The sequence below is a fragment of the Mus caroli genome, unplaced genomic scaffold, assembly GCF_978045245.1.
Source record: "Mus caroli unplaced genomic scaffold, Mus_caroli_1 scaffold_4, whole genome shotgun sequence".
NCBI lineage: Eukaryota > Metazoa > Chordata > Mammalia > Rodentia > Muridae > Mus > Mus caroli.
Window position 1 is genome coordinate 23,670,994 of NW_028227259.1, and position 26,977 is coordinate 23,697,970.

Genomic DNA, 26,977 nt, shown 5'->3' on the forward strand with positions numbered 1-26,977 from the left:
TAGTACTTAAAGTCCTAGCTAGAGCAATAAGACAACTAAAGGAGATCAAGGGGCTACAAACTGGAAAGGAAGAATTCAAGGTATTACTATTTGTGATATGATATAATAGTACACATAAGTAACACTAAAAAGCCTACCAAAGGACTACAGCTGACAAACACATTCAGCAAAGTGGATGGATATAAAACTAACTCAAAGAAATCAGTAGCCCTTGTGTATACAAACAATAAACAGACTGAGAAAGAAATTAGGGAGACAACACCCTTTATAATGTAATATATCACAAATAATATACAATATTTTGGTGTAACTAACTGAGCAAGTGAAAGACTTGTATGACAAAAACTTCAAGTCTCTGAAGAAAGAAACTGAGGAAATAACAGAAGGTGGAAAAATTTCCCCTGCTCTAGGATCAGAAATCAACCAAAGAGAAACAAAGAGAACAATACAAAGAATCAACAAAACCAAAAGATGATTCTTCAAGAGAATCAACAAGATAAAGCCCTAGTCAAACTAACTAAAGAAAGGACTCAGAGACAGTATCCAAATTCACAAAGAAAGAAATGAAAAGGGAAACAAATCAACAGAAATGGAGGAAACTCAAAAAATCAGCAGATCCTACTACAAAAGCTTATACTCGACAAAACTGGAAAATCTAGATGAAATAGATGGTTTTCTAGACAGATACCACATACCAAAGTTATATCACAAGCAGGTAAACTATCTCAATAGGCCCATACTCCATAAGGAAATAGAAGACGTCATTAAACACCTCCCAACCAAAAAAGGCCCAAGGCCCGACACATTTTGTGCAGATTTCTACCAGACCTTCAAAGAAGTCCTAATGCCAGTATTCATCAAACTATTCCATAAAATAGAAACAGAAAGAACACTACCTAGTTCATTCTATGAATCCACAATTACTCTAATACCTAAACCACACAAAGATGCAACCAAAAAAGGGAAGTTCAGACCAATATCACTTATGATTATCAATGCAAGACACAACCAAAAAAGAGAAGTTCAAACTAATATTGCTTATGAATATCAATGCAAAAATAAAAACTAAATGAACTTCTTGCAAACTGAATAGAAGAACATATCAAAACCATCATTCATCACGATGAAGCAGGCTTCATCCCAGGGATGCAACACTGGTTCATATATGAAAATCCACTAATATAACCTACTATATAAACAATCTCAAAGACAAAAATCACATGATCATCTCCTTAGATGCAGAAAAAGCATTTGACAAAATAAGACACCCCTTCATGTTAAAAGTATTAGAGAAATCAGGAATTCAAGGCCCATACCTAAACATAATAAAAGCAGTTTACTGCAAACCAACAGCCAATATCAAATTAAACAGAGAGATATTTGAAGCAATCCCACTAAAATCGGGGGACAAGACAAGGATGCCCACTCTCCCCATATCTATTCAATATAGTATTCGAAGTTCCAGCTAGACCAATAAGACAACAAAAAGAGATCAAGGGAACACAAACTGGCAAAGAAGAAATAAAGGTATCACTATTTACAGATGATATAATAGTATATAATATATAAGCGACCGCAAAAAATTCTACCAGAGAACATCTCCAAATGATAAATAATTTCAGTAAAGTCTTCCTTTATACAAATGATAAACAGGCTGAGAAAGAAATTAGGGAAACAACTCCCTTCACAATAGCCACAAATAATATAAAATATCTTGGGGGTACCTCTAACCAAATTAAGTGAAAGACCTGTATGACAATAACTTCAAGTCTCTCAAGAAAGAAACTAAAGAAGATCTCAGAAAATGGAGAGATCTTCCATGCTCATGGATTGGTACAATTAACATAGTAAAAATGGCCATCCTACCAAAAGCAATCTACAGACTGGATGCAATCCCCATCAAAATCCCAACACGATTCTTCAAAGACATGGAAAGAGCAATTCTCAAATTCATCTAGAGAAGGCAAAATACCTAGAATAGTGAAAACAATTCTTAACAATAGAAGAATGGCTGAGGGAATCACTATCTCTGACCTCAACACACACTTATGGACACTTGATCTTTGACAAAGAAGCCAAAAATAAAGAATGGAAATAAGAAAGCATCTTCAATAAATAGTGCTGGCTGTATGTAGAAAAATGAAAATAGACCCATATTTGTCACCTTGCACAAAGCTCAAGTTCAAGTGGATCAAGGACCTCAACATAAAACCAGATACACTGAATCTAATAGAAGAGAAAGTGGGAAAGAGTATGGAACTCATTGGCACAGGGGGAAATCTTCTAAATAGGAACTCCAGTGGCTCACACTCTAAGATCAAGAATGGATAAATGGGACCTCATGAAACTCGAAAGCTTCTATAAGGCAAAGGACATACATATTCAGTAGGACAAATCAGGAACCTACAAGTTGGGGAAAAAAATCCCCACATCCAATAGAGGGCTAAAATCCAAAATATATAAAGAACTTAAAAAACTAACCACCAAAAAACCAAACAACCCAATCAAAAAATGGGGTATAGAGCTAAAGTGAGAATTCACAACAGAGGAATCTTGAATGGCTGAAAAGCACTTAAAGAAACTGTTTAACGTCCTTGGTGATCAGAGAAATGCAAATCAAAACAACCCTGAAATTACACCTTACACCAATCAGAATGGCTAAGATCAAAACCTCAGGTGACAACACATGTTGGAGAAGATGTGGAGAAAGAGGAACACACTCCTCCACTGCTGGTGGGATTGCAAACTGGTACAAACACTCTGGAAATCAATCTGGAGGTTCCTCAGAAAATTGGAAATAGATCTACCTGAAGACCCAGCATTATCACTCTTGGGAATATACGCAAAAGACACCCCATCATGCCAGAAGGGAACATGTTCTATTATATTCACAGCAGCCTTGTTTGTGATAGCCAGAAACTGGAAACAACCCAGATGTCCCACAACGGAAGAATGGATACAGAAAATGTGGTTCATTTACACAATGGAATACTACAATGGAATACTACTCAGCTATTAAGATCGAGGACATCCTGAGTTTTGCATGAAAATGGATGGAACTAGAAAATATCATCCTGAGTGAGGTAACTCAGACCCAATAGGACATGCATACTATGTACTCACTAATAAGTGGATATTAGCAAAGGAAAAAAATACAGAAATCAAAAAGGTCAATAAGCTGAAGGGCCCAAGTGAACACACCTCAGTCCCACTTAGGAGGGAGAGGAAAGCAATCACAAGGGGGGAGGGAGGGAAAAAGGCAGGGAGGAACCTGGGTAGGAAAAGGGTCAGGAAGGGGAAAGGGGGATATGATGAGGTATTGGAAGGGGAAAACAGGAGTGAAGCCCTGAAGGCCAGAATAAAAAATGGAAACAGGCAACCTTGGGGGGTGGGAGGTAGGGGAACCCTCAAGAATGTACCAGAGATGAGAGACTCTCAGGACTCAAAGGGAGGGACCTTAGATGAAATCCTCTACAGTGGGGAAGAAGGAACTCATAGAGTTCACCTCCAGTAGAAAGATGGGGCATCAAGTGGAGGTTGCCACCCCACAGTCAAAAACTCTGACCTATAATTGTTCCTGTCTGAAAAAACTTCAGGGACAAAAATGGAGAAGAGACTGAAGGAAAGGAGGTCCAGTGACAGGCCCAAATTTGGATCCAGCTCAAGGGGAGGCCCCAAGACCTTACTGATTCTGAGGTGTGCTTGCAGACAGGAACCTAGCATGGCTGCCTTGTAAGAGGCCAAACAAGCAGCTGAAAGAGTCAGATGCAGAAGGTGAGGACACCTGTGGTCAAATTAGGGAAAAGCTGGAAGAAGGGGTAACTGAGGGAAGCTGAAGAGGAGGGCAACCCCATGGGAAGACCAGAAGTCTCAACTAACCTGGACTCCCAAGATCTCTGAGATACTGAGCCACCAACCAGGCAGCATACATACACCAGCTGATATGAGGCTCCGACACATATACAGCAGAGGACTGCCTGGCATGTCCTCAGTGAGAGAAGATGCACCTAACCCTTGAGGCCCCAGAGAGTGGGGAGATCTGGAAGGGTGGGGGTTGGAGGGGACATCCTCATGGAGACAGGTGAGGAGGAATGGGATGAGGAACTGTCAAAGGGTGGGCCAGGAGGGGGAATAAGGACTGGACTGTAAAAAAAAAAAAAAGAAAGAAAGAAAAGAAAAAGATTAATGAAGAAAGAAAGAAAGAAAGAAAGAAAGAAAGAAAGAAAGAAAGAAAGAAAGAGAGAGAAAGAGAGAGAGAGAAAGAGAGAGAAAGAAAGAGAGAGAGAGAGAAAGAAAGAGAACACAAAAACCAAAAGCACAGAAGGCATTCCATGCTTACTAATAATAACAATGAATGGAACTATATTAAGGTCATTACTCAAAAGCCTTAAACCAGCCAGATGAAATGATTGAATGAATAAATGAATGAGCAGGACTCTGATGGATGTGTACCACACAATTAACTAATTTTACTGGTAAAGAATCACATAAAATGAGAAGAAGTGTGAAACAAAGATAAACCTCATGAGCAAAGAGAAACCTGATGGAGTAAACACTCACCTATCGCCTCAGATAATAAAGATTTTACATCAGAAGTATAAGGAAAAGCCAAGGGTTAGGGAAGTCTGGTGGGTGAAGTGCTGGCTGTGCAAGTCTGAGGACCAGAGTTTGCACCCTCGGGGCCCACATCAAAGCTGAGTGGGCTTGGAGACCAGCCAAGCAATGAAAGCAGAGCATCCCAAGAGCAGCCTGATGAGCTAGATTAGCAGCATCCGTGCACTCTGGGTCTACCTGATGTCAACCTCTGGCCTACACACATGTACACATACATACACTAACACACATAAATACACCCATCTCACATATACATGTAAAGGAATTAAAAGAGAGACTAAGAAAGCCAGTATAGGCCAGAGAACTGAACATGTATATTCTAGGATCAATCACATGCCAGGTCACAAATCAAATCTCAATAATTTTTTTAAACTACAATTATATTCTGTATCTTTCTTAAACAAGAACAGGAAAAACCATGGAAAACATCCAAGTACATGGAATTATATAGTGGTAATAAGTGACCAATGAGTAATGGAAGACACTAAAAGGAAATTAATTAAAACAAATGAAAATTAAAATAAAATTTGTGTGAGACAGAAAATGCAGTACTAATAGAGAGGTTAGCGGTCATGAGTATATACATCACAAAACCAGAACCACAAAATCAAGGAGATGGAGAAATAGGTCTAGTTTATGGAGAGAACCCAAATTCAGTTCCCAGCAATCACTTTAGGTGGCTTACAACCGCTATATAACTCCAGCTCCAAAGTATCAAATGTGCAATGTGCTCTTCTGGCCTCTACAAGCACCTTCATAATCATGGCACACATGCAGAGACAGACAGACAGACAGACAGACAGACAGACACAGAGAGAGAAGCAGAGAGATAGAGACCAGGTGGGGGAAAAGAGAGATCTCAAATAAAAAATTTGATAATGTACCTCAAATTGACAAGGGGGGAAAAGAAAAAACAACTGAAAAGTAAAAAGTAAGAATTCTAACAAAAAGCAGATAAGCAAACAAAAGTAAGTCCAATGAAACAGTGCGTACTTTTTAAAGATAAAGACAGCTGAAAACCACTAGAGGCAATGACTGTTTAAAAAGAGAGAAGATGCCAGGGGTAGTGCATACAACTTTTAGTCCCAGCACTCAGGAGGCAGAAGCAGGCAGAGCTAACTGCCATGCATTAGACCTCTACTTTTTATTTGGTTTGGTTTGATTTGGGGTTGGTTGGTTGGTTGGTTGTTGAGACAGGGTTTCTCTGTGTTACCTTGGTTGTCCTGGAACTCTCTGTAGAGACCAGGCTGGACTTAAACTTAGAGATCAGTCTTCCTCAGCCTCCCAGGTGCTAGAATTAAAGGCATGGGCCACATTTGTGGATTTTTTGGTTTTGTTATTGTTTTGTTTTGTTTTGTTTAAGGTCAAGACAATGAAAAACTGGAAAACTGCAACTGTAATTAGTAATATGCTAAAAAGGAATTCAAAGTGTCTGGGTCTCTGCAGCAACAACTCCACTGCAGTAATTTTACATAACATGAAAATAAGTTGGTATGGTGTTATTTACCTCCACTCGAAATTTTATTTTTAGACCCTAATATCTGAAGTTCATAGAATTTTCCTATTGTGAAATGCTACCCACCTTTTCATTTTCTTTAAATATTTAAAAATATAAATGCCAGTAGCTAGTGAGCCAAAGGACAGAACTTAAAAAGAAGCCATAGTTTGTTATTCTGAGAGTTCACAAACAAAAGTATTTGTTGAGGGTGGCAGGAGAAGGCTGATGGCTAAACAAAGGCCTTTGCAACAAGCCTTGAGTTTAATCCTCTGGGCTCTGTGTGGTATAAAAAGAGAACCAATTCCTGCAAGTTGTCCTTTGACCATCACACCCACACACTTGCTAGTGAATAGACACTTGCATACACATGCACATGTAAATAATAAATGCATTCACTCATGCACAGACGGGCAGTGAGATAGACAGATAAATGCAATTTTAAAATGTAAATCTTAGCCAGGCGTGGTGGGGCACGCCTTTAATCCCAGCACTTGGGAGGCAGAGGCAGACGGATTTCTGAGTTCGAGGCCAGCCTGGTCTACAAAGTGAGTTCCAGGTCAGCCAGAGCTACAGAAAAACCCTGTCTCAAAAAACCAAAAAAAACAAAAAGTAAGTCTTATTATAATAGGCCTGAGGTTACTTTTGTCTTTCCTCTCCTTAGATGCCCTAAATCTCTTTTCAACATTCAGAATTTCCATCTCTCAGTTTTGTTTTGTTTGTCTAATGTACTGAAAAATGCCTCAAGGTAAAATGATGGTACTATTTGTCCTACCTATGTATTGCTCAGGCTACAATATGGTTGGGAGTATGTCTATATTGTCTAAAAGTCATTTATAGTTTTAAGAGAAGAGATGATACTCCCTTCTCCACCACAGTCATAATCTAGCTATCCACGTATGATCACACTAAGCAAGGTACTTAAACTATTCAAATGCTGACAACTTACACAATTAAACGTAACAGCCAATTTCTAAAACAAGCGTTCTGGCTTACAAGGAGGAGAGTATTAAGAGATGCTCAGGGTGGAAGGCAGGCCATTCATATACTAGATAAGCATTTGCAACTGAACTATAACCTCGACCCCTTTCTACTTTTAATTTTGACATGGGATTTCACTAAGCTGATTGTTAAACTGGCTTTGAATTCACTTAAACTGGGTCTGATTTTGCAACCTTCCTACCTTAGTCTCCTCAGTAAATAGAGCTACAAGACCGTGTCACCACACTATTCTTAAATTGACAATTACTCATACCATTCAATAATTTGAGTCTATACTTCTGAAAGCCTTACTTATTAAAACACAGTTCCTATAGTCAAAAATCTCTAGCTTTCATGTCATTTTCAAAGATCTATGTCACTTCTCCATTTATTTATCCAAAAGTAAAAGGAATTTATAGATGACAGGAAAGATCTCGTGGGGAGGGGGCTGCCTTCACAGATGGGAGGTAGCTGTTTTACTTATACTTGTGAGCATTAAAGGTGCACCAAAACAAAGGGGAAGCTTTTAAAAACACAGACTATATGTTACTTTGGGATACTGCTAAAAAGGTTAAATGAACTGACAAATGGAATGAACAAAAATATTTTCATCAACATACTGAACATACTTCTTCCATATTGTGGAAATTTATATTAGTTTGCTCTTTTAAAGTCACTACATGTACCAGGCAGTGGTGGTGCGGGCTTTTTAACACCAGCACTCAGGAGATAGAGGGAGGTAGATCTCTGAGTTCAAGGCCAGCATGGTCTACAGAGCAAGTTCCTGGTCAGTCAGTGCTACAAAAAGGAACCTGGTCTCATAAAACAATAAATAAATAAAAGTCACTACATAAAGCTGGGCATAGAGGCAAACACCTTTAATCCCAACACTTGGGAAATAGAAGCAGAGGGACCTCTGTGAGTTCAAGAAGATGGATGGATAGATGGATGGATGGATGGATGGATGGATGGATGGATAACCACATGAACACATAAGTATAATTAGGATCCCCATTTCAAAAGTTGATCTCTTTTTATTTAAATGTGAAATAAGTTTTAAGTTAACTGAAAAATAAACTTGGTATAAATTAGCAATTTGATGAGTGTTTTCTATTATAGTACTCATTTAATAAATAATTCTCACAAGTGAAATTTTACACTGGAAAATATTTAGAAGATTGTAGGACAGGGCTAAGGATGTTTCAAGTCTGGATTCTATCCTCAGCACCGTACAGATTCTGAAAAGGTAAAGGCACAGGATCAGATATTCAAGATCATTCTCTACTACATATTAAACTCTAAAAAACAAAATAAAACCAGAACAAGCAAGGAGGAGGAGGAGGAGGGGGGGGAAAGAGGAACAGGAGGAGTCATTTAAATATTTGTTTCTTCTACTTACTTCTGTGCTCCCTGAGACAACAGCTTTGTCCACATTTACTAATAATGGTTCTTCCATTTGGCATATTCCCAGTGACCACTCTACACATCGATGATGAGCCCAGCAAGTGCCTAAAAGTAAGAAAATGAACAATTTAATAAACACTAAAGGTATTAATGCAACTTGGTGGGAGTGGTTCATGATTCTAATCTCAGTACTCAGGAAGCAGAAGTAGGAGGTTCCATTCAAAGTCTACCAGTGCTATAGTTATGAGTTCAAGGCTAATGGGGACTACAGAAGAATAATTATCTCAAAAAACAAAGATGTGCAAAAATACAATGTATCCTCATGTGATTCCATTAAAGTAGCCTTTCTCCAACTGACCCTTACTGTGACTTGGGGGTGAGACTAGCTAATTGGGAACCTCTCGGGAATGCAAAATTACAGGGCATAATTAAGACCCACTAAATCAACATTTCTTGTAGTGCAGCCCAGTAATCTTTGCTTTAACAAGCCTTCATGTACACAGGTGTTTGTAAAGTAGTAATTACTTCTTCTACAAGCAAAATTCCCTTAGTTGTTTTATTTAAATACTATTCTATTTACTGTCTTTAATACGAAGCTGATGACGGGGGGCATGGAAAATTAACAGCATCTAACTTCAATTCTTCTCAATTCCAGGCAAGAACAACCATCTGATTGAATTCTCCATTGGACAACACTTGGCCTACCATCAACCATCAGTTCAACTACAACAACTGACTCAATTCCCAATAGAACCACATTCTGTGAATCAACATACTGTTGCAGTAAGTAAACCACTTGAAGCAAAGACCTGAATTTCACACCCACTGATAAAAGGCCTGGCCTAAAATGCTCCCTATGTTTGCACCAGGCTCTTTAAAGCTTTTCTTTCAACTGTCAAATGCTTAGTCAAACAAACTTATGACACATTTTGTAAGTGTCCTGTTTGCATGATCCTACTTATTTCTAGAACTTACCACTGAATAAGCACCAAGTATAAATGCTTCCAGAATCAAATGGAAGCTGTTACAGAAGAGAGGTCCCTACCTGTGGAATCAAATAAGGCTTGGACATCAATGGCATCTGGAAGGCCAACCAGACTGAGTTCATCCCATAACTTGCCAGCCTGGTCCTCACAGGCAGTCTGGGTGCTTACACTTACACAAGAAACGGCACTCTGCTGGGGAGGTCGTTCTCTAAAATTAAGAAAGATAAAAACTGTAAAAGATAACTAAAAAAAATTTCATTTTATCATAATGAGTACAAAGTATGTCAAATAAGCTTTAATTACTAGGTTACAGCCACAGAAATTTTAAGAATTCATCTGTTCTTATTATTCACAATATTAAAGTGGGTGTTACATTATTTTATGCAAGCAAGAGTTTAAAAGGGCTCTCTCAATCATAGGAAATATAACAATTATAGTTATAAATTCATTTTTCCATTGAAAACTAACTCATTCTATCCAGGAACCATGTTTTAACAAATACAATGAAATTTTTTTTCAGTTTTACATATAAAGCATATGAGGACATTTTAACATGCATTATCTTAACACAAAGCTGGCAGGTAACCAAATGTACAGACTATTTCCCAGGAAAAATGAAGAGCCATTTGAGTGTGAACAGGGAGGAAAAAAAGGGAACGTGTGAACTGTAGCTTTCTCATGATCCTAATGTGTAAGCAGCTGGTCATGCATGATGCTGAGTAATCTCAAGACTGTACCTCACTAAGTAAAAGGAAAACAGGCCCTAGAGGCATGGGGAATAATAAAGATAGTATATAAGAGATAAAAGTGAATAACAAAGTGGAATGAAGTGTTTACCACATGGAAGACTTGAGGTCTGGCAAACAACAACACTTTGGCTATAACCTAATAATTAAATAATAAATACATTTAAATAATAAAGACATTTCTTATATTCAACATTAAATATGAAAAGTAATTACCACTACAATATCTCTCTAATATCTCTCTAATAATCTAATGCTTAAGCTCGTGGAATTTTTTATTTAATCGCTACTGGATATAATACTAAACCTTTTATACCTCAAATTATTGAAAGAAAAAAGTATTAACATAGTTCAATAGGTACATTTAATTATCAAATATATTTAAAATAACTGGTAATTTCAGCTTAGTTTTAGAAATACATTAAAATACTAAAAATACTGTGCTAACTTTAAATTCTCATTTTTGTGAATGTCTACAGGAAATTCTTTTTGATCTCCATTTCTACAAATACATTCTTCATTACTATCGTTATTTTATTGGGAGAAAGAAAGGTTAAAGAGAACTCCACATTGTGTTTAGCATATTTTAATCACAAGAGCAAACTGAACAACAAACAAAATCAGTGGGATGACCAAATAGTCTGTTACTAATCAGTTTCTAACCAAAAGCTCAGTCAAATTCAGCATTCAAGTGTGAAATAGGTTTTATGTGTACGACATATCAGATGTCTGTATCGACTCTAAGGATGACAGCAGATCTTTTAGGGAAGAGATCAAAGGAAGCCAGTTGAGAGTTGGAGAGATGGTTAAGCAGCTAAGAGCACATACTACTCTTACAGAGGACTTGAGTTCAGTTCCCAAAAATCCAGTATCAGGCACCTCTGCTCTCCAAGCAGACACATAGCAACACACAATTAAAAATAACAACAATTACCGAAAGATGGCCTAGTCGGCCATCACTGGAAAGAGAGGCCCATTGGACTTGCAAACTTTATATGCCCCAATATAGGGGAATGCCAGGGCCAAAAGAATGGGAATGAGAGGGTAGGGAAGTGGGGGGCGGTATGGGGGACTTTTGGGATAGCATTGGAAATGTAATTGAGGAAAATATGTAATAAAAAAAACAGTGGAAAAAAAAATAACAACAATTTTAAAAAGAGAAGCCAATTGAAATACACACAAAATTTCAAGCTATAAAGATCGTATGCCCCGTACAGGGGGATGCCAGGGCCAGAAAGTGGGAGTGGGTGGGTTGAGGAGCAGGGCAGGGAGAGGGTATAGGGGACTTTTGGGATAGCATTTGAAATATAAATGAAGAAAATATCTAATAAAAAATAAAAAACCCTAAATAAATTAAGAAGAATCATGCTAAAAACTATTTTTATCAAATATGTTTGAAGCCAGGAGCAGGAACCCACATATTTAATCCAGCACTTGAAAACAAAGGCAGATAGAGCTCTGTGAGTTTGAGGCTAGCCTGGTCTACATAGAGTTTCAGACAAGCCAATGCTACATACTAAAACCTTTTAACTAAAAAACAAAAACAAAAAGATGAAAATTAATTAGCTATTTATACTTCATTAGTAACATACATTTATTAATATTTAAAATCATTACTAAAGTAAACCACCTCCCCTTACAAGATTGCCAAATATTCTCAGTATATACTAATAAACTTATCATTATTTAATAATGAGTACCAATTACATACAACTTTTGTTAAGCTACACCTATTTTTATAAAATTAGCCAATCTCTTAATTTTATTAAAAATTAATGGAAAATCATTTATAAGTAAATGAAACCCAATTCCATTTTCCACATAAGAATATTATAATTGTCTTTATCCAAGACAGAACATAGAAACATTAAGATATAGCCTGACCTACTCCACTCTATTTGCTAACTACTGATTATAAGCTTGCTGAACTTTTGGTGACATTAACATGTGAGAAAATGAAAGCAAAAATAAGGTTCTTATACATGATCTAGCTTCAAAGTAAAAAAAAAAAAAAGTCATAACTATAAATACAATGCTTATAAGTTTTCTTAATTCTAACATCAAATTCTTTGAAACTTTATTACTATTTCACTTTCCACTTCAAATCTTCAAATATTGGCAGCACAACAGCGCTATATAGTCACTTAAATTTCCATAAAAGACAAGAGACTTAGAAAATTGCACCGTCACCCTCAAAGTATAGAATTCTACAGCTAAATTATTCTTTTAATTATTTGTTTATTGTGTGTATGCTGAGTGTATATGCACACAAGTGTATGAGAATTTGTGTAACTCCAAAGAGGGCAGTGGAATCCCTGGAACCACCACACGGACACTGGTTTTTTAAAGCAGGGTGTGTGTGTACACTTGTGTATACATGTGTGAAGGTGCCCGCAGAAGTTTAGAAGAGGGAGTAGATACCTTCAAACTCCTTACTGGTGGCATTGCACCATTTAACCAGAATACAGAGAACCAAACTCTGATCCTCTACAAATATCAACAAGTGCTTTATCTGCTGAGATATTTCTCTAGCCTCTTAAGCTAAATTAATTTTAATATTTTTTCAATTACGAATACTTCTATTCCCTTAACTATCAAGTCACATATTAAAATGTCCTTAATATATGACTAGAAAACAAACAAACAAAAACACTCTAAAAGCACACTCCACAAGAGTTTTAGGTAACTACAACATGTCTATGAATAAATACATATGCATACATATAGCTATGTAAACTTTTGTAAAAGATATCTTCAATGATAGGAATGGGAGAGAAAGAAAGGCAAATAGGGAGGTAACATAATTATATTTTAATCAAGTTATAGACCAGCTCAATACACTCCAAAACACATGTATTCATAAACTGAGAATGAAAAAATAAATGACAAAATGAATGAATGGCAAGAGGGCTATGAATAGAGCCAGCAATTCTGGTGTGGGTACAATATTGCATTCTTACAAATAAAAGCTGGTAGGCATGAAGGAAAGGAAGAACTACTTCGGTATATTTTATCTTTCTTGCATGTGAAAATTCCATGAGCACTCCCCTAGCTTATGCTATCTTTATTTCATTTTTCTTCCAGGGTTTAACTTTTGTCGCCATACTAATTTTGATAGGTAAGAAGAATGTAAAATAAAACGACTGAACAAATAAACGTTTGCTGGGTTAATGGTAAATCAGCAAGTACTGCATGGATGTGTTAAACACAATAAAAGTTTGTTCAACTATAAACTGATAAGATCCAAAATAAGTTAGAGGTCAAAACGGCTTACTTTCTCTGTCCTCTTTGCTTTCGTGGAGCGTAGTTCTGTATTTTCTCACAGGTCCCACTACCGCTGTCATCAATGTCCTTGTTAGAAGGTTGATCTTTCCAAGGTAAGGTAAGTCCAGGTGTTACTCTGAATTGTTTCAAGTCTCCTTGTCCTAAGGAACTTTTCTCTCCACAATAACAAAAAGCGCAGAGCTGCTCACTGGTGAGGAAGATAGTGGGGGAGAAAAGTAACTTTATGCAATGACCTTGGTTAATTTTTAAACTAAATTTGTAACTATATTTTCCATAATCTATACTATGAGAATAACCAAAATAAATAACAACTATATATTTGCAATTCTACTTTTCTATAGCATAATTTCTTTCAAGATTTATTTTTAATTCACATGAAGATATCTGCAGGTTTCCATGGATGTCAGAAAGGGGTACTGGATCTCCTGGAGCTGGAGTTAAAGGCAACTATAAACCATCCAACATTGATATTGGGTATTGAACCGGGGTCCTCTGAAAGAGCAGCAAGAGGTATTAACCACTGAACCACCTTTGTAGGCTCTTTGGGGTGCTTTTAATCATTTATTTATTATTGTAGGACTAAGGTTCAAACCCTGAGCTTTAAGTACATGATACACGAGTGTTCTAGCACTGAACTACCTCCAAATACCCCAAGACTATTTAAAACTGTGTGGATCGAGGGTGGATTCTCATGTATGAACAGTATCATGAGTGAGCCATTGTTCTTTGCCTTCTACCTTGTTGAATATAAGGTCTCTGGCATATTTCCTAGTGTGTACACCAGGTTAACTGTCTACCAGTTCCAAGGGTTGTCCTGTCTCCATCCCCCACAGGAGAACTGGGATAACAGAATGCATCTAGATGTATGGGTTCTGGTGATTCAAATCTAGGTCCTCACACATGCGTGACAAGCACTCTACTCATTCAGCCACCCCAAAATAAAACCTGAGTATTAAAGCTAAGTATCCATCTCAAAAGGAAATCTACATATTAAAAATCTGAAAACCACATTCTTGGGCTCTGTAAAGCCTATGCTAACAATATTTATTTACTACTTTACAAACATCCTTTATGCATGTTATATGTACCAGTATATATATAAAAAAATAAAAGTTTAGTAAATTTTTGAGTTATTAATGAATTGGGGGACTCAGGAGACAATCTGGATTAAATAGGACGAAAATAAAGACTGTGAGGTTAGTGTCTATGCGGATGTTATAGCAGATACATGCCATTATCCATCTGTCCAGCAAACTATTCATAAAGAGTGAGCCATGATGTGAACTTTTTGTGAATTAAGAGCTTCAGTTTAAAAATGTAAAGATATATTAACTGCAATAAACATACAATACTACTGCACAATATTAAACTACAGGGGACAAGTGAAAATGTAGAAATAGGAATATTCTGCGCTATCTGCTCAAATCTTGAGTCTATTCAATTTAAAAAGAAACTATCACACTTAATAAGAGACCTTGCACATCTTCTCCTCTATGATATTCTTCTTATACTAAATATGCATGGGTGGATACAACCAAACAAGCACCACACTCACCTAACACACACACACACACACACACACACACACACACACACGATTGTATGTGATGGAGAGGATCTCAGTGTAAAACCATTGCTGGCCTGAATTCACTATATAGATTCTGCCTCCTGGTCCCAGGATTAAAGGTGTGTTCCACCACATCTGGTCAAACTTCCACTTTTTAATAAAGGCAAACATTCTAAAAATAGATAACATATGGACCTGCAAAATCTAAAGTATGTTAAAAAAAAACAATAATAATGAAACATGATGAAAACTTTGTAAAATGAAGCTAAAATTCTAATCAAAAGAGCAGTTATTCACTTACAGAAATTAAAACTTTTGAGGTTGATAATTTAAGTTTTCTGTAAAAGAGGTTGCCTGAATTTAAATGAAGACAATGACAAAAAAATTAAAAGGAAAAAAAAAGATTAGGAGCTGGAAAGATGGCTCAGTGATTACAAATATTTATTGTTCTTGAGTTTAGTTGCTAACACCCACATAGCATCTCACAACCATCCACTGCAAACACACAGTAACACACACACACACACACACACACACACACACCAAACAACGTGCATAAAATAAAACAAAAATGCTTAAAAGAAACAGATTGGGGCAATACAATGGAAATTAATGAAATAAAGATGACAAAAAAAAAAAAAAACTGAACCCAATTACTTAAAAATATCTCTGGGAAGGGCTGGAGAGATGGCTCAGCATTTAAGAGTGCTGATTGCTCTTTCTGAGGTCCTGAGTTCAATTCCCAACAACCACATGGTGGCTCACAACCATCTGAAGAGAGCAAAAGTATACTCACATACATAAAATACATTAATAAATCTTTTAAAAAAAAAAAAAAAACTCTTCAAGGGGCTGGCGAGATGTCTCAGTGGTTAAGAGCGTTGACTGCTCTTCCAAAGGTCGGGAGTTCAAATCCCAGCAACCACATGGTGGCTCACAACCATCCATAACGAGATCTGATGCCCTCTTCTGGAGTGTCTGAAGACAGCTACAGTGTACTTACATATAATAAATAAATAAATCTTAAAAAAAAAAAAAACTCTTCGAGAACAAAGTTGGCAAAGTGCAAATTAATTTCCTATAATAAAGGAAACAACTATAGAGACAACAAAAAATAATGGTTATTCTTGCTGCTTCTTTTTAATATAATGGCAGAAATACTAAGCTAACCTAACTTGGAAAGGGAAATAAATAAAAAGCATCTTTTAAGAAGAGAAGTAAAATTATTTATATTTGCTGATGACAAAACCTAATTAATGTGCATATTCAAAACTCTTGAAGGCTCTACCCAAAAACTGTTAGAACTGAATATTGTCTATTGTCTATTGTCAAGTTACAGGACATAAAATCAACATACAAAAATCTGCATTTCTGTATGCTAATAAGCCAGTTGAAAAATCAGAAAATAATCTCCATCACAAAAGCCAATAAATAAATAGCTTATGTAAATTTAGATGAGTAATAGATATATAGAGTTGGAACTACATACATGTAAAGAAAAAAATCTTAATCTAAAAAACTAAGTTAAAAAGCAAATACAGTACACACGCCTGTAATCCTAGCCCTCAGCAAATTGAAGCTGGAGAGTTACAAGTACGAAGCTGGCATGGTCTAACAAGATCCTGAAGCAAGATGGCAAAGTAGAGAGAAGAAAATAAAGCTAAATCGGATCCTCTTACTTCAAAGCACATCACAAAGAGATTATAAAACCATGTCACCAATGGAACAAGATAGGAAACTAGGAAATAAAGCCACACATTTACTAATAGTCTATGTTTGCCAGAAATGGCAAGAGTACCCAATAAAAAAAAACAGGTAGTTTTCAATGATTAGTGTTAGGAAAACTGGAGAACCATATGTAGAGAAATAAAACCCTTGTCAAATGCCCCATGCAAAATTCAACTCAAAATTGATTAAAGACTTCATTATGAGATCTAAAATTAGTAAAACATAATACTTTTTTTTTTTTTTTAATTCAAGACAGGATCTCTTTGGGTAGGCCCTTCTGTCCTAGAATTTGCTCTGTGGACCAAGATGGCCTCAATCTCAAGAACTCTACCTGCCTCTGCCTCCTGAACACTGTGATTTAAGGCATAGGGTACCACTGCCTGGCAAAGTACTTTTATTTTGAAAATATTTAAACCTCTCAAAATATTGGTGGAAAGTGAACTAAGTATATAACAAATACCTGGATACTCTTCACCTAGGTTCACACTAGAGTTAAAGAATTCAGAAGTTATTACAGTAAGGAGGTGGTCGAGGAGGATGCTCTCACAAAATAGTAACTCCTGTGACAGGTGACACAAAGTGTCAAAAGAACTAAGGCAGAAGCTGGATAAAGTGTCTTCACAAACCATGGCAGTTAAACCTGAGGACAGACCATGCCTTACAGACTATCTTACTGAAGAATCAAAAAGGACCTCAAATACTAAATATAACTAAAATGTCACATTTAAATAGAGTAGCCATTAAACTTAGTGAAGACCAGATCTGACTTAAATTTGATGATAATTTTTACAACTAAATAAGACTATGGAAAGAGAATGAGAAAGAGAAAGGAAGTAAGAAGATAATTAAAGTCTCATAAAGACAATGGCTTCAACCAAGTAGGCCAAGTCAAGAGGACAGGAAATTGTGGGTTAATCGAGTATAAATTATGAAGAAGATACAAATCACAGATCAACCCATAAGCAACCAGATAAATATTGGTATTATTTGTTGAAAAGGAGAACAGAGGAAGAGGTGGAATAAAGAGTAGTCTGTGGCCCTCTAAAAGGGTGAATGAAGTATCTAACACATGTCTATATGGAAATGTTAACTGGGAAGACAGCAGAATTTGGATTTTAGAAATTAAGCCTCACTAGAAATATGAATTTGTGGCTCATGAAGACACAAGCAAAGCTCACAGCTGTCAGATTAGATGCACTTCCCTGAGAATTAAAGAAAGGCAGAGGCAGACATGCTTAACAACCCTCAAAATACAGACGTGGAGGAGCAGCTTCACAAGATTTCACAGAGGATAAAAAGAAAAGGGAGGAATACTAAAAGCAAAACAATGAAAACAAAACATTTTAAAAGGCTGAGAATATTCAATTATCTAATATTTTCATAGTCTTATTCAAGACTTCAAAATAGAACTTGAAAAATATAAGCCATGAAAGTTGAACTACATACTAATAGGTCATAATACCCCAGCTTTAATTATACTTTTTTCTTATCATAAATAAAAAAAACTTTCATCCAGAAGTGGTAGTGCATGCCTTTAATCCCAGCACTAGGGATGCAGAGCAAGGCAGATCTCTTGAGTTCCAGACTATCCTGGGCTAACACAGCCTGGTCTACAAAAAGCGTTCCTGAACATCCAAGCTAAGGGAAGAAAACAAAGCAAAACAAAAAGAAAAGAAAACCCACTTTTATCATTGTTATTTATTTTGTGTGTACAGCACATATGCACACATCACCGTCATAGACATTCTACTGGAGTCAATTCTTTCTTTTGACCATGTGGGTCCTGAGAATAAAATGAGTCGTCAGGCTTAACAGCAAGTGCCTTTATCTTCTGAGCCATCTCACCAGCACCATTTCTTTACACAGTTCTTACAATTTTTGTTTGTTTGTTTGTTTGTTTATTGTGAGTGGGGAGGTATCCTTTCCTAAAGAATGAAGAGGGGTAAGATTACAAGTGTGTTTAGTGTGTACATATCAGAAATTCCTTTCTTAAGGTTCCTATCAACTTTTTAAAGATGTGTTTAAGCATTTTATCTACATGTGTGCCTAGGTATCCACAGAGGACAGAATGCCCTAAAACTAGAGTTGCAGACAGTTTCAGTCACCATGTTAGTGCTAGGAACCAAACCTGGTTCCTCTGATAAAACTGTCTCTTGCCCCCACCCCCCAAACTTAATTCTTACATTAGGAGCTCTTGGCTACTTCTTCAGTCAGGAAGCATACTGCCATTCCAGATGCTCATCTGGAATGCCTAGAGCACTATCCTAGCATACTCCCTGCTATCTAGTCACCAAAGTCCATAGCATATTCAAGGTCTGTGCCAACATCACACAGGGGTGTCAAACATAAGGTGACTAAAATGATAAAGTCCCACCCAGGTCCTAAGCCCTGTCTCCAGTCAATATACCACCCTTTCCCCTGTCGGTGTCTCTAGTCCAGTTCTTTTCGTTGTCTAACCTGATTTTGGCTTCTACGCCAACAGAGACCAGGGAGTTTGCCGATTCCTCAGACACAGACCGCTGTAGAGCTGAGACTGGCTGTTTGCTGCTATCCACTTCTGTTTCAGCATCCTCTTCCACAGATTGTTCTTTGATTTCTGCTTCACAGTAAACAAGAGGATATAAAGAGTCATTTTGAGTTCAATTACTGAAAATTTTACCTACAAAAAATATATAATAATGGAAAAAAATAAAACAAATGACAACACTTCAAAAGTATGAAAAGTCCATATACATAATTAGTGTCAGCTTGCTAATGCAAAACAGTCATCAGCATCGGGTAAGCTGTGGTTCCCTGTGCCTTGAGGTCAGCGTACAACTGACTTGGAGAAGGTCCACATTAGAAATAACTGTTTAGAACCTTATTTTCAGGATTGTAACAGCTGATCTATACAATAAGTGTATTTTGATGTGGTTCATTTTTTAAGTTTCTTCAGGTTTTGTAAGTTGAGACTATTAATCTGATATAAATGTTATGCATCCTAGTCACTTGCTATTTTAAAAACTAAATACTTGAACAGACAGCTCCATGATTCTGCTGTCTTTTAAAATTCTCCTCAGGACTCTAACTCCAGAAACTATACATATTTTCTTGGAAGCATTCCTGTGAGACTTTTAATATGTATGGTTGTTTTGACTGTATGCATGCAGTTGACCACATGCATGCAGTGACCTTGGAAGCCAGAGGAGGAGCTAGATACCCTAGATTGTAGATACAGACGGCTGGGACCTACTATGTGGGAATTAAACCCAGGTCCTCTGCAAGAGCCAAATGTTCTTAACTCTTTAGCTATCTCTCCAGGCCCTGTGAAGCTTTTAAAACACCTCTACCCCCAAAATGACTTTTCTCTTTAAAAACAGAAGATGTCTATTGTTTTTCATACTGCATTATCAGATTAAAGAGATATTCCTCCTCCACCAAAGCTCCTGACACAATTCCCCATTAAACAAATCCTTGTTTTCTAATTTATTAGAAAATTAATTCATGGTGAATTCCAGGACAGACAATACTATATAAACTTCACCAGAAAGAAGTAGGAGGAAGGGGGAGGGAGAGGAGAGGCAAGGAAAGTAGAGGAGGGGAAGGGACGGGAGGGACAAACAGACATGAATGAATGAATAAAATATCTAATAATCTAATGTCTCCTCAGTTTCTGTCTTTGACCTAGGGTTCGCAAATGCAAAGACAAACTTCTAGCTGAGGAGTTAATTATTATGCAGACTTCAGCATCTCCTCCGGGTTTAATAACCTTCAAGCCTACTTACACGGTATCAGCTCCTTCTCACCAATAGCTGAGATCACGCTTTACAACACTCTAGACATGGCCATCTTAGCATACTAAAACCTCATCTCATACCTCTCACACCAGTATTTCAATTTTACTTTTATTATTTTTTTGAGTATCACCTAAAGTCAACATGAATTTTAGTAAAGTATTTGGAAGAGAAAAATGACTATAAATTCTAACAAAATTAGTGACATGAAGTAACAACAGACTGTATTTTCATAGTTCAAACATCACTGTGCCTTTTCAATGATGGAAACACAAAAAATGGCCATAGTTTATAAGACTTATCAATCAAGGTATTCTGACTACCCTACAGACAAATTTTGTTTAAAAAAAAAAAAAGCATCAAATCAACAAAATGTGTATTCGTATCAAATATAAAGAGATTAACAATGCAATGATCACAGTGAAATTATACATTTCTATGTGATAACTGAACCCATGACTAGATGAATACATCACAAATGAGAAAATACATATACCCTCAAATAAATACATAGACTGAAAGTATGTTAAGAACTTGAAAGATGTACAAGATAAAGCATAATGTCCTGTCCATACAAAAATTATCATTTTGTGCTCATTTTCATAGCTTTAAGTGGGTTCATAACTGGATCAACTAGAGACCCTCTACACAGCTAAACATGGCAGTCGTTTAGCAAGTCACAAGACTGGAAGCAACTGTGCCATTTCTCTACCACTAAAAGAAAACAATCTGCTCTTGGTAAAATTATATTTCTCTTTCCCATGGATTTAAACAGACCTAACAGCTAACCCAAGCCACAAAGCAATGAGAGCTCTAAGAGGTGGCAAAGAACAAGGATGGAAGAAATCTGGGCTCATAAGCAACCACAGAGACCAATGAAATCTTATCAAACGCAACCTTTCATGAGCAACATACAAAATGAAGGTCTGGTAAACTATCTTGGTGGATAAAGGCCTTGATGTGCAAACTTGATAACCTAAGTTCAAATCCCACATGGATGGAACCCAAGATGAGAAGAGAAAACAGATCTCAGATCTCAACAAGAGCTTACTGTGGGACCAAAGAGGGAGAGTGGGAGGAAAGGGGGAGGGAGGGATGGAGAGAGGGGGAAACGGTGGATCTTTTTTTTCATACTTTGAGAGAAAATTCATTGTATATAACCTACTGCTATATTTTTGGAGTTTCTATCACAACAGTTCAATTCAAACTCTAACACAGAAATTATTATCAAGAATGGGGAACTGACATAACAAAAAAACTTTAAAAATTTTTGGTTTGTTTATCATGAAACATTAACAATGAGATATTAAAAAGAAAGTAGCTGATCCTTTTTATGCTGCTATCAATATGTGATGGGACCAGAACCTAAGGTGGTGACTTAGAAAGCAAGCACTAACCTCAGAACCTACAGCTTTAGAGAGCTACCTAGAAGTCAGAAGTTACTTTATGTTGTTGCCTGCTCTCCTCAGTTTTCCCAATAAGAGGGAAAAGAATCCCATGCTGTAGCAACTCTCTGCATCTGTATTATGTGCAAAGTACTAAACAATGACATATTCTTCAATCTGTGGGATATACTTAGTGCACATATTCTTCGGGGTGTCGAGAAGTAAAGCTGAGAGGAGTATACACATAAAATGGGCACAAGGACAATGCTTTAGAAGCTGTAAATATGAATGAATTTACCCTGTGGGTAGGTTTGCTTATCTTTAAGAAATAGATTCAGGCTGGGCAGGGGTGGCGCACGCCTTTAATTCCAGCACTTGGGAGGCAAAGGCAGGTGGATTTTTGAGTTGAGGCCAGCCTGGTCTACAAAGTGAGTTCCAGGATAGCCAGGACTACACAGAGAAACCATGTCTCAAAAAACCAAAGAAGAGGAAAAAGAAGGAGAAGGAGGAAGGAGGAAGGAGGAGAAGAAGGAGGAGGAGGACGAGGAGGACGAGGAGGAAGAAGAAATAGATTCAGAACCAGTTCTAATCGACAGTATTGGCAATCAAGGCTAGCTCTGCATGTGCTCTTTCCCAGGCCAATGGCTCTATCCAAGATGGACTTGCTAAAGAAAATGAAGGACTGCTAAACGTGGGTTTTATTCCTAATTAGATTTTTCTGGTTTGACTTTTTATTTTTAATCAATAAAAAGAAATTTTCTAGCTGCTTCCTATAAAGCAAAACCTCCAATCACAAAACATAACACTAGGTTCCCCTAAATGTTTCTATCTTACACTCTTCCTGTGTAGAGTGAGTTAGATCTTACTATCTGCCCCACTCAAGGCAGGATGCCACACACTCTGTGACCAGTATTCTTCTCCTAGTCCTACTCTTCAAAAATTGTCAGAGTTTGGCAGTAAGAAGTGAAACATGACATGGTAGTCGGGATGATATCAACTAAAGATTAAACCTGTGATCTCATTCAGAGCACAACTGGATAAATGACTGTGAAGATCAGTGATAACTTATGAAATATTCCAGCCAGCATTTGTATAATGGATAAGCTAGACACTAGCTCATTTAATTGGCCACTTTTTACTTTTCATAGGGTTTTAAATGTTCAGTTACATGCAGTCCAATTTGTAAAAGACAGAACTAACAATTTTCATGTCTGAAACTGGGGAAACAGAAAGGAGAATTTTCATATCTGAAACTGGGGGACGGGGGGAGAACATGAATGATGTCTCAGCCTGTAAAGCCCTGCTAAACAAGAAATTAAAACTTGAAGTCAGATCTCAAGAATCCACATCAAAAGCCTATAATCCCATCATTTGGGAAGCAGAAATAAGAAGATCCGTGGAGCTCATAGCCAATTGGTAGTCTGATTTAAACTGACCCTGTCTCAAAAATCAATGTGTGGGGGTGCCAGGTTAGTGATGCATGTCTTTAAGTCAGTCTGCTCTACATACTGAGTTCCAGTATGACAACAAGAGCTACATAGTGAGACTCTATCTCAAAAAGACAAGATAAAAAAGCAGGGACCAAGTATGGTGGCACACATACTTTAATCAAAGCATTTAGGAAGCAAAGGCACATGATCTCTTTGAGCTCAAGGCCGGCTTAGTCTGCATTAGGAGTTCCAAGACAGCCAGAGCTACACAGTGAAAATAAGCAAGCAAACAAGTAAACCAATGTAGCAATCAACAGAGTAAACCACTGGACATCAACCTCCTGTGTATATCAATCATTACCTCCTATGGACACAGTTGCTGCCCATGGATGGATACAGTCACCTCCTACAACAGTTTTAATTATCAATTTGGTACAACCTATAATCATCTGGAAAAAGTCTTGATGAGGAATTATCTAGACCAGGTTGGCCTGTGGCCATATAGGTGCGGGATTATCTTATTTAATTGTCCATTGTAGTAAGTACCATTCCCTAGAAAGAAGAAAAATAGCTAAGGTGCTGGAGAGATGGTTCGGTGGTAAAGAGCACTTACTGCAGCAAAACACGGCAACTCGCAACCACCTATAACTCCCATTCCAGGGAGTTTTTTTGACTTTTGAGGACACGAGGCATGTATGTGGTACATAGACTTACATGCAGACAAACTATCCATTCACATAAAATAAAAATAAATGATCTTTAAATACAAGTAATCCAAATCATTAATGAAAAATACATTTCTAAAAAAATAAGAAAGCTGTGAGCAAGCAAACAAGGATACACTGTCTCTTTGCTCCTGACTGTGGATACAATGTCTACACTAAGCTCAAGCTCTAGCCTTGACTATCCCAAAACAACAGACAGTAAGTTGGAATTGTGAGTCAAATAAATCCTCTTCTTCCCAACATTGTCCTTAGTCAGGGTATTATCCCAACAACAGAAATGAAGCCAGACGCTTCCCAACTTTAAACCTAGCCTAAATAAAACTACTCAGTTCCACTTAGTCACAAAATTCTCTATAGCCAAAAGGGGAGGGGGGAGCGCCTAATTAATTTTCTAGCCACTAGGTGGCACATGTGCCATGTAACTAGACTACAGAAGAACATAATTCCCAGTAAGGAAGCTTCTAAAAGAACTTAAGTATCTATACTTCATGAAATATCATTGGTTATATGGCATTTAGGAGATACAAAGAAAATTAAATCTGACCTCTAACTTTATGTACTTATACATCGTTTCAATGTATACACCTCCACTACTCTTGATGAACCCTAAAGAATTAGGTTTAAGACAAGAGAAAGTTTAAATCAACAATGGCTTAAAATCTAATCATCCACAACAGACAGACATCTTTAACTCAGCCATGGACCATAGGACCATGACAAGTTACTGAACTTTGATTGTTTTCAAAATCAAATAGATAATGCCTCCTAAAATAAAGCAATCCTTCAGATCAAAAAATATAATGCATGAATCCAAGTGTAAACATGAAGTTGTTATTAAGTATGAGTACACAGTTGTTATTCTGGCTGAACACATTCAAGCAGTATGGTCTATATTGTCTTGCTCATCTCACCTACAGCTTATCTTCCTCATGTATACTAAACAGCTACTCAATGAATTGTACCTGTAGCTCTTGATGTATGACCACAAATTATCTAAAAATAGTTTAGGATGTAACAGAAAGAACACTCCTGACTTTGTCCTAAGAAGTTAACATTTCATTTATTTTTAAAAAATAATTTAGCCGGGCATGGTGGCGCACACCTTTGATCCCAGCACTCTGGAGGCAGAGGCAGGCGGATTTCTGAGTTCGAGGCCAGCCTGGTCTACGAAGTGAGTTCCAGGACAGCCAGGGCTATACAGAGAAACCCTGTCTCGAAAAACCAAAAAAATGTATATATATGTATATATATATAATAATTTAATGTTTATGTTTATGAATACACTGTAGCTGTCTTCAGACACAACAGAAGAGGCATCGGATTTCATTACAGATGGTTGTGAGCCACCATGTAGTTGATAAGAATTGAACTCAGAACCTCCAGAAGAGCAGCCAGTGCTTTTAACCACTGTGAGCCATCTCTTTAGCTCCATATTTCATTTCTTTATACCAACTATTTATAACAAGATTATAACTACATATGATATACGGTATACAAATAAAGTAGATACCTAGTCTTCATAAATCTCTCTCAGAAAGAGAAAATGGTAGCAGGAACAGTAACTGACATGACAGAAGTATGCTCATTTAAGCTGGAAATGTAGTTTGGTTAATATAGTATTTGCCTAGCATACAGAAAGTATTGTATTTAATCCTTAGCACCATACTAAACCAGCCATGCCTATCATCCCAGCACTCAGGAGGGAGAGTAAATTTGAGCCTAGCCTACGGCCCTATCTTTTAAAAGAAAAAAAAGGGAAAACCATGGGGGTGGGGGGAGTGCACTGGGGGGGTGGAGCACGGGAGAGGGGGTCATGCATGGAGATTGGAGAGCTTGCTCAGAGGTTAAAGCAAACACGTCAGGTGCTTCCAACCACCTGTCACTCCAACTCTGGGCGATCCAGTGCCTCTGTCATCTGATGGCAAATGCACTCATGTCCACTTACTCAAACACAGATAACACAAACACATATAATAATTAAAAATAAAATAATCATAATGGGCAATAATAGCATATGCCTTTAATCCCGGTATTCTAGAGGCAGAGGCAGGTGGATCTCTATCAGTTTGAGGCCAGTATGGTCTATGTAGTGAATTCCAGGACAGCCAACACCACATAAAGGAAACACTGTTTAAAAAATTTTTTTAAATAAGATAAATTTTAGTATGTGCATAGTATAATGAGGTTAAAGGAAGAAGTAGTGTGCTTAATAAGAGCAGAAGCCCAATGATAAACAAAAATTGACTAGCTTAACATACTATTAGCTACTGGTAATCCACGTGTTTAAATGGCCCCTGTTTGAACACTCATGCTTTCAATACCTGTCTGTTCTTCCAGAAGTTGGCATTAGGAGTGCCAAAATCCCTCTCTGCTGGTGGCACTCTGAAAATGTTTTACTTAAAAGTCATTTTAGGGGCTGAAGAAATGGCTCAGCGGTTAAGAGCACTGACTGCCTTTCCAGAGGTCCTGAGTTCAAGTCCCAGCGACCACATGGTGGCTCACAACCATCTGTAATGGGATCCGATGCCCTCTTCTGGTGTGTCTGAAGAGAGCAACAGTGTACTCATATACGTAAAATAAATCTCTTAAAAAAAGTCATCTTGGATATGACATTATCACTGTCGATCCAGTTGTCAGTTATTAAGTTATCAGGTCTTTGGAAAATGAATTTTGTGAGGGAAATACATTTTATAACGTGTCATGAGAAATACACCATTGACTTTGACTTGGAGTTTCAGGTGTTTCAGATCTGTGGTAGCAGCACTTGGGAGGCAGAGGCATGGGGATGACAAGCTTTAGGCCAGCTTGGAGCACATAGTGAGAGCCTGTTTCAAAGAACAAGTGAGGACTGGAGTGGA

At 37.3% G+C, this 26,977-nt stretch overlaps 1 protein-coding gene across 16 annotated transcripts in view; it reads right to left on the reverse strand.

Annotated features, from left to right (window-relative positions):
- Positions 1-26,977, reverse strand: part of Kmt2c (lysine methyltransferase 2C) — a 235,212-nt gene that overhangs the window by 126,331 nt on the left and 81,904 nt on the right. For 12 of the 16 annotated variants that reach the window (XM_029477430.2, XM_029477436.2, XM_085836526.1 and 9 more), the window contains exons 3-6: positions 19,264-19,405; positions 13,501-13,698; positions 9,540-9,688; positions 8,490-8,599 (exon numbers count right to left, since the gene is read on the reverse strand). In XM_029477430.2, the coding sequence (XP_029333290.1) occupies positions 8,490-8,599; positions 9,540-9,688; positions 13,501-13,698; positions 19,264-19,405 (599 nt within the window). The remainder of the gene's footprint in view (positions 1-8,489; positions 8,600-9,539; positions 9,689-13,500; positions 13,699-19,263; positions 19,406-26,977) is intronic. The other 4 variants (XM_029477435.2, XM_029477434.2, XM_085836525.1 and 1 more) reach the window with 1 other exon arrangement.